General features: G+C 38.1%; 1 protein-coding gene across 1 annotated transcript; it reads right to left on the reverse strand.

Annotated features, from left to right (window-relative positions):
- Nucleotides 1-5,619: 5,619 nt before the first annotated feature.
- On the reverse strand, nt 5,620-8,494 carry LOC133717372 (uncharacterized). The gene is made up of 4 exons (XM_062144075.1): nt 8,263-8,494; nt 7,253-7,447; nt 6,200-7,129; nt 5,620-6,088 (listed from the first exon to the last, which is right to left on the reverse strand). The coding sequence occupies exons 2-4, from the start codon at nt 7,411-7,413 to the stop codon at nt 5,986-5,988; spliced, it is 1,194 nt and encodes a 397-aa protein (XP_062000059.1). The 5' UTR covers nt 7,414-7,447; nt 8,263-8,494; the 3' UTR covers nt 5,620-5,985.
- Nucleotides 8,495-9,293: the final 799 nt, after the last annotated feature.

The raw sequence follows: 9,293 nt of genomic DNA on the forward strand, positions 1-9,293 counted from the left end.
TTAGTCCATATTTATTTAACAGCTTCCAAAAGCACCTTAGTATGCTTCGCTCAGCAGTTAGCTCATCAAGTACTAAACTTAAACTACTATCTTTGATGCATTAATTAGGATTAGTTTCTTTTCAGGGTAAGGAAAAAAAAATCCAGTTGTCAGTTTTTTTTTTTTTAAGAAAAGAGCACAAAAAAGTGAAGAAATCATGGTTAATTAAAAACATTGATGGTGCTGAGGGGAAGCCCATTAGTCCATGTTTGCGAGGAAGAAATCTAGTGGTCAATAGAAGTAATTATATATGCAGTGAGTTTCACTTCCCAGAGGGTATATTGGAAGGAGATATCTCCAAACTTCATAGCCATGTGTATGATGCTTAATGATTGAGTTTAGGCGCCAAGGGGGATCACACTTTTGATTAATGCAGTCAATAACAAGTTTAGAGTCACCTTCCAGTACTTGGTTAGAGAAGTTTTTTGTTAGAGCTGCATAAAGAGCATCTCTCAACACCCTGGCTTCTACTATAGGGACATAAGTAGAACTAAACCACAAACTTCAGTATTATTCAAAGCAATTGAACCATCCAACAGAGGGGAGCCATTCTCGTTTCAAGAACTAAACCACAAACTTCAGTATTATTCAAAGCAATTGAACCATCAAAATTAAGTTTGACAAAAGAATACATTATGACTCTTGGAGACAAAAAGAATTTGAGGAGACATGCGTTTTTTACCCTAGCCGCCCTTATCTATGTTGGGGTAGGGTTTCCACAGCATACCAAGACTTTACGATGGCTGCCTTTGCCTCTATGACTGCTCGGTTGGCCTCGGCTTTGTCTTTGTAGGGTGGGGATGGGCTCATTGATTGACGACTTGAAGAAGAAAGGAGAGAATTTTGTGGCTAACAACTCATATATACATGGTTGGAAGGTTTAGCACTTATAGAGCCTTCAATCATTTCTCATTCATGGGTGCTTTTCAGTTGATGTGGAGACTGAATGGAATGTAGAGCTGGTCTTCTTCTTGGTTGGACGGAAATAGTTATTGAGAGCAACTTTGCCTTTTTGATTGTTGCACTCAAGAGTGAGGAGGAAAATTTTTCGTAGTAAGTTGAGTTTTTGATGATTGTAAAGAATACATGTATGTTTTTAAATCAATAGAGATTCGACATATTTTCTGTGAAGCAAATGGTGTTGCACATAGGCTTGCACACCTTGCTAGTTGTTTTGCTATTGATGATGTATGGCTAGATGAGACTTCTGCTATTATATATTCAGGATATTATCTATGAGGATTATTGTAATAGCTCTGTAGCATGAGGTTCAAGTGTCACGCCCCTGATTTTTAACACAAATAAAAAATCGATATACAATCCCATAATTATATATGCGTGATCGTTCAGCCATCAATACAAAATACCTGGAAACTTTTCCCTTTTAAACCAATTACATATTGATGCCCTGAACCCAATGTGTCAATATTGACCCGCTCCACAGAGTCATATATTACATAAGCTTACGAATTAAATTGTCAACAACAAAATAAAATGTAAATGCCGCTCAGAGCTAACTATACAACGGAAGTCCTTATCAACGGTAAAGTCACAAAAATGGCTTCCTACCGTATTTCAGTAAGCACGCGATCTCAGCTTCAGCTACGATTATCCTAACCTGCAGGATTAACCCCTATACCATTTGAATGGTGCACCGGGTTGCCACACAACAAACCTAGTAAGCTTATGAAAGCTCGTATGAGTAACTCATGAACATCAATCAACAACTCACACAAATCAGCTTAAGGAAACAATGCAACCATGATTCATTCTAACATTCCATATCCTTTCCACAGAAGGGACAATTTAAGTCACCGCTATGATAATGTTCTATTTGCTAACTTAACCATCAAGAAGCAATTCAAGTCTCATCTAGACAATAAAAGAAGAATACTTTCAGAACTCTCCTTTAAACTACATACTTATGAGTCTCCAGCAACCTCGACTGTTACCCCCATAAGCTATAATGGCAGACATACTAGAGCTCTAACTGAAGTCGTAACCACTCGTCCGTCCAAAAACGCGATTACCAATTTTCTGCCTTGGTCACCATCTGTGACATATGATTTTCAGACCCCGTCTGGTCTTAGAATCAAATGTTGGTCACCATCTGCGACCTGTCACCATCTGTGACTCTTGGTACAAGGACCAATACATTTATAATGAGTCACGCTTGACTCAAAAATGTAACATCAAACTCACTACTTTTCAAACAATAAAAAACATCTTTTTCCACAATATTGTTTTCTGAAAAGTCGCCTTCAACAATAATATGAACACAACCATGCATATTATTCATCACACATGACTCACAAGAATATATATATTTCACGTAAATATATATATACGTAGTCATTCGCTCAGGAATGCCTACTAATACCAACTATAGTTTGCAGTTAAATAAATAACGCCAAAACAATAATGGTAACTCCGTTCGTAAATGAACGTTGTGAGATTACTCACCTCAAAATTCCCGATGCGTCTTCAATACAGAACAAAATAGCCTAACCACCGACTAACCGTCCAAGAATACTTCGTCAAGTACCTAATCACATACGGTTTCAACTTAGTCACGATTCACAAATGATTTAAGTCCAAAAACCCTGTTTTGAACTAAAATTCCCAAAGTGACGCCAATTGAGGCGAAACCACATCCGAGACCACCCATTGTCTCAAGAATACTTATACGATCGATATGTCAAAATCACAAGTCGATCGGACGCTCAAATCCTCACGAATCGAATCATCAATATATTCATACGATCTCCAAAAATCACAATATATTCATACGATCTCCAAAAATTGCGTATTATATATCGAAACGCTCGTATCGACGAGTAGAAGATATATAATACTAGAAACTATCCCTTACATGGCCGGAAGGCCGCCAAAACTCCGCCACAGTCGGCGGTGCAAACACCACCGGCCAAAACTCAAAACTAACTTAATCCAACCGTCCAAAATGTCAAGAACACCAAATAGATCAACTTTAATACCTGAGGTTCAAGCCAACTCGGCCTAGATAGCCGCCTATCGCCCCCACAAGCCGCCATGAACTGTTCACCTTAAGTTGATACGATTCCGACGTGAATCGATCCAAACAAATACCACATATCGATCAAGGAGGCTCCTACGAACTTAACCAAGAAAACTTGAAGCCATGACGTCGCCGGAGCAAGGATTTCCGATCGGGTCCGAATACCTCAAACTTTGCCGCCTTACAGCACCGCCGTGGAGGAGAATCGCCGGTAGAGGCCACCACAGGGAGGAGCGCAACAAGGATGCGAGTCGGTCTGGAAAGTTTCACCGGTAGAGGTCACCAGAGCTGCGAATTCCGACCGGGTCGGAAAACCGGGTTCGGGTCGGGTCACGCGGACTGAAGAGAGAGAGAACGGAGGTCTGGTTTCCGAAAATGGAAGCCCAAAAGGAAATGGTAACTTTCCCGAAGGGGAAACTTCTATTTATATTGGTTTCCAAAAATATCTAAAACTTCCGTAGACCATAAATTTCTCATACGAACTCCGATTTCCGCGTTCCACATATCCATGAACTCGTATAGACGCTTTCTACAACTTTCGTGAAGGCAGTTTTCAGAGAATCTCAACGTATAAAAAGTCAACCTTGAAACCCCCCATAAATCCACACTTTTCGAATAAAAATTCGTCCGAACCACTTCCGCTCCGTCCATGAGCCACGAAACCGTCCAATAACCATAAATTAGATTCCAGAAAATCCTTAACAAATAAATACGAATCCGGGGCATCACATCAAGTTTTATGTCACTCCCCCAGGTTGCAAAATGTTATATCAATAAGTGGAATCGGACGTGGGGCTGAACCTCCCAACAAGACTGGGTTCCAAACCCCTTTAAAAAAAACTTTCCTTGAAAATCTTATTGAAACGTCTCTTCTTAAATATATATATATATATCCGCTCAGGCCTTCTATGCTAAGGAAGTCCTTAACTTAGCTTAAGAAACGGATTTTCGTATTTTCACCACTTTTCGATAGCATATTCACATCTTAACTGTACGGTTTTTAGGTATATATGAGTAGATCACTTATGCAAATTTTCAGCCAAATTGATAATCGTTAAGGCATCCAAAACTGCAATTTACACAAACAGTTTAGGTTGGACAGATTAGTTCGATGAGATGCTCTGCACCCAGAGACGTGAGATCACTGGGTGCCATGACTTGAAAACGCTCTGACATTTCAGCAGATCCTCCTCCGATAGTCTACACAATATTTCAGCCAACAAATCCTCACATAGATTCATCATATCCGTGCCCAACTCAATTGCAAAGAAAGTTGATAGCAGCAGCTAGCCAATTAGCCGAAGAAGAGTATGGTTTTCAAGTTGAACCTCATTTTGGTCTTTTTATACTTTGAGACCTAGGAGACTATGACCACTTGGATGACTATTCCCACCTAGCCATCTAGGAATGGTAATCCGCTAACCCCAAGTTATCCTAATCCTTTTGTAAATAGGCTATGCGTGGACTTTGTTTTTCTACCAATAATGGGAGACTTTTGACCACGTAGTTGATTATTCCCATTACTAAGAGCATATTTAGTAATGTTAGTCATTTTTTATTTAAATATTACTCAAATTAGCTAAAAAGTTATTTTGATTAGTCATTTTTAAAATAAGCGTGCATCAGTTCTCTTTATTTATCGTTAAAAGTCTCGCATATACAAATAAAAATTAAAGGGACGAGCTTCATCATCTAGGGTGCAGCATGATCCTTGTATTACTCTCCCATAAGGCTGTTTACACATTTAGACGAAAGTTCATATGATCAGAAGGTTAAGTTTCAACTCCAACTTCTTCAACTGACTTTAATTCTTTAATAGTTGATATTGAAGTTTGAAAATGTTCAAAAAGATATTGAGATTTGAAGCTTCTTCATAGTTAATCTTGTTGTTGTATGTATCTTATGAACTTAATTTTCTATTATTGGGTTCTCCACAATTCAATTTTGATTCTCAATCCGGATGATTGTGTATGAACTAGCTAGCAGCCTTAGGTTGCCGCCTTATTCCTGTTGGAGAGGTATTTTCACTATTTTAACCCATGACAATTGGAGACGCAATTGGAAAGAGACCCGCTGTGATACCATGTTAAACAGCGACAAGCGTGGCCCGTGGCCCACCATTGTACCGATATTGTCCCAACTTAACCACCCGATAGGTGTTGGGTTTTAATCACAAAAGGTCTCGGTGCAATTAGGTGAGATTCACCCACTTATAAGTTATATTTTATTTGTCATTTTTCTAATGTGGGATCTTTTCTTTCCAACATAGTATATGAGTTTGGGATGAACCGTGGCTTCGTCGTCTGGTTTTCTTCCGGCCATTTGTCTGGCAAGATGATGGTCCGATGTGGGTAAAGGACTTTCTCCTTCAGGATTTTTCTTGGAACACATATATGGTACTGCAATATGTTGATCACGCGGATGCTGATTTTGGTGGATATCATGTTAGATATCAGCCCACTAATGTCCTAATTGCACTGATTCAACTACAATCGCATGATGATGAACACAAACGCTCAAAAGAAAAGAGGCAAGAGAGAAAGTTGAGATAACGGCTAAACGTTGCAGCCTTGTTTCTGTTCCTCAAATTTCAGATCTACAATATCTTGTTGTGGTGGCTAAAGGATATAACCCTAATGCAAAAACCAAGGTGCAATTTCATCCATACTGTGGCATTTGATCAAACTACACATGTCCACATAATCTAAAATACAATTACAATTAAAACAGGAAGTAAATATTTCAACATATTGGATCTTAGCTATTCCCTTTAGCCAACGCAAGGTATCGGATTCACTAATATGACATTATGATTCTAACTCTCTAAGGGTTGCTTCACAAGAGTGCTTATATATTAGCCTTGATAGATTGAAGATTACCAGAGAAATGCCAATAAACATATACCAACACTATCTTGAGCTGAAAACTGGTTCTGTGTCCATAGTTGGTTGTAATCTTCTCGTGTACTTTAAAAGCAAACCTTCTGCAGAAAGACCGGGCACATTCAAGTCCCTAAAAAGTACATACAGAAGAAAAGAGCAAATTACTTGCCAATTATGTTAATAAAACAAGAATGCAATAAGCAAAAAGCAAAAAGAATAATCAACAGTACTACAAATGAACCTGATGAAGGGCTGTAGATCCTTCAACTCCCATTTCGGACGCTCTTTAAACAGGATGGAGAAACGCTCTGCAGGATTGCCAGGTAGTGATGAAACACGGAAGGCTCGAATCCATGTCTCAATGCCAATCCTCTCCGTCAAAACTTCACCTTCCAACATGTCAAAACTTGCTTGCATCCCTTCAGGAATTTTTCGCATCCACTCCTCCATGAAACTCTCCATTTTCCTCTTCCCGTCTCTCAAGATTTCTATTGCAAAGTGCACACACACTTTCCTCTCATCCAACTTCCATGTATTACTTGTGCCCACACCTTTATCCACCTTACTACCAAAGGCATGCAGGCAATGATTTGCAAGTTTGCGAGGAAAGCCATCTGATACCAGCACATTAACAACCTCATCTTGATTAAGTGAGGCAAATGACCAGTCATTCAACACTCCATTGTGCAAAAGTATCCTTAGCATCGTATCCATGTACCTTTCATCCACAATTCTCCAGTACCCATCAATCTCCACAGCTGAAAGAGCCTGTAATGCATTCCTTAACTCCTCGTTACTTGCTTGAACCTTCTCAATAAGATCTTCCCATCTATATAGTCCTACATTCTCTCTTTCCATCTCCTCCAGATCTCCCATTTCAGTGTCCTCCTCAGTTTTGTAAGGATTCTCAGAAAGTAGCAACCTGAGCTTGTCAAGTCTTGGAGCAACTTCAACAAGCTCCATGGTACCAGGTGCAATCTTAAGGACAGATGCAGCAGATTGCCGGTCATGATAATTCTCATTAAAACATTTTGGTTCTTCAAAAGAATTAAATTGACAAGATGGGGGTATGAGGAAAACAGAATTCGAAGTTCCAACAGACTTGATTGCGTAAGTCTTTGATTCCGTGCAGATGACTGCATCTTCATCAGGCTGTCCTCTAACAGTTACTCTAAAAACACAGAAATCATAACAGAAAAGTGGAACACTTCAACTAAGTTTCATGAAGAAGAAAACAATCATAAATAAGTAACACAAACTAAGACTCTAGTCTTCAATTAAATTTATTCATTACCTTTGGTGAAGGATATCAGGGAGGAGTTTCTCATCAAGTTCAAGGAGGATCAGATCATTGTGAGGACCAAAGAGAGGATGATATGTAATAGGAATTGACGAGCTGGGTTGGAGATTTAGTACGGCTTCTGCACCTCTACAGTCTGAAGAGGATGGTTCCATTGTCTCTCTCCGTCAGCCACACACAGTTGTTATTCTAAAGAAGAAGGAAAAAGAAAAAAACAAAAAGTTGAGAACAATGAGTATATGGAGATCCAACTGTTACTACCAAATACTCTATGAATGTTTGCCTTCATATATTACTGTATGATAACTTCGAACCAAATTTAAATTTTATCAGTAAAGAAGCTATAAAATAGAAGTCACTGCATTCATTTCGAGACAAGAGTCATCCAGCCTTTCCAATTGAGAATACAATGAATCATAACGAGATCTAATTCCATTCCCTTTTATATTCACCTACTACATATCTCTTTCTATAGAAATCTACCTTGTCAATATTACGGCAATTCAAATCATTTGAAAACATATCCCTCTACGAGAACTTCTCACAAACATAACAAGCAAGAAGGAAATCAGTAATGCAAAACATATTTCAATTAATGGCACATCAAACGAAAGCAGTAAATCCTGACAAGCTCAGATTGCTACTTCATATTAGAACTCAATTAAACTAGCAACCGTAGACTAGTTAGTTAATCTGACGTTGCTAATTGGAGCAATTTCAACCAGCTCATTCAAGTAACTCACAGTAATCAACCATCACTCTCACTAATTAGTCAACAGTGACAATAGGGATCTAAACCCTTTCGGGATTTCCTACCAATCAACAACACTAAGCCCACAATCATGCCATACCCATTTGGATTTCACATATCCCTAAACCTCAAACATTTGCATAACACAAAGTAATTTGACATTACTCAAATTGCAATCATTTTCAAAAACCCAGATCAGAAATCACATAAACTGTCCAAGGAAAATGAGAAAACAAGAGAGGAAGAGACTCACGGCGAAAGGCTTGGCAGGAATACGACGACGCCGTTTTGGGGTTGTGTGGCTCGATAGGGTTTTGACTTGGTCAGAGGAGAACGCAGAGACTCCCACTTGTAGAGGTTTATGGCGCGCCAGAATTTCTGTTTTATACTTTTTCCCGCCAACATGAACGACGGCGTCGTTTTTGCTTGTTATGGTTTGGGTGCAATGAAATATGTGGGCTTTTCAATTGGTTTGGGCCGAAACCTTTGGAAGATGGGGTCTTCAGTTTTTGTTTTTGTTTTGTTTCTAGTTCATTAGTTCTCTATTAAATCATTTATCTTCATTTTCATTTTTTAACGGAAAACGTAAAGTGAGATTACACCGGGGAGTATGTGAGAATGTGGAGTGTTTGTCTCACGTTGAAAAAAATGAAATTTTACAATGGAGTTTATAAATATTTGGATCTTTTCAACCATTACCAATTAATTGATTTTGGTGTGCAGCTCATATCACTATATCATGAAATCACAGCGGGTTCGCCATTATCATAGTATCAGAGTTCGTTCACCCATGTATGAAAGCCTAGTGAGCACATGTGCAGGGGTGTATGTGGATTGTACCTTTGTCCAATTAATGTTGGAAAAAGGAAACCTTGCAAGTAGAGCTTATAAGAATTTGATTTAGATTTAGATTCTTCAACTATTATCAATTAATTTGATTGTGAAACTCACTTCATTGACAAATAATTTTTAGGGTGCGGCTATTACCACCCTATCATTTTCTTTGTTCACCCGACTTGCTCATTACACCCTACATTTTAATTTTAATTATTAAATTTATTTATTTTACCCATTTCTCTTTCCAAGAATATCCTTATATGACATATCCAATTAAAAAATAAATATTTTTAATGAAAATTTCTCATTTAATTTTAATTTATACTCATAAAAAAAATTAAAATTTATTAAAGTTTCCTAATAAAATCATAATCTGATTTACTCCCATTTTTTAAATTTTTTCTTTCAATTTCAATGTTCTCTATTTCAATCCTTAATCAAAAAAAA

The sequence above is a fragment of the Rosa rugosa genome, chromosome 6 (genome assembly GCF_958449725.1).
Source record: "Rosa rugosa chromosome 6, drRosRugo1.1, whole genome shotgun sequence".
NCBI lineage: Eukaryota > Viridiplantae > Streptophyta > Magnoliopsida > Rosales > Rosaceae > Rosa > Rosa rugosa.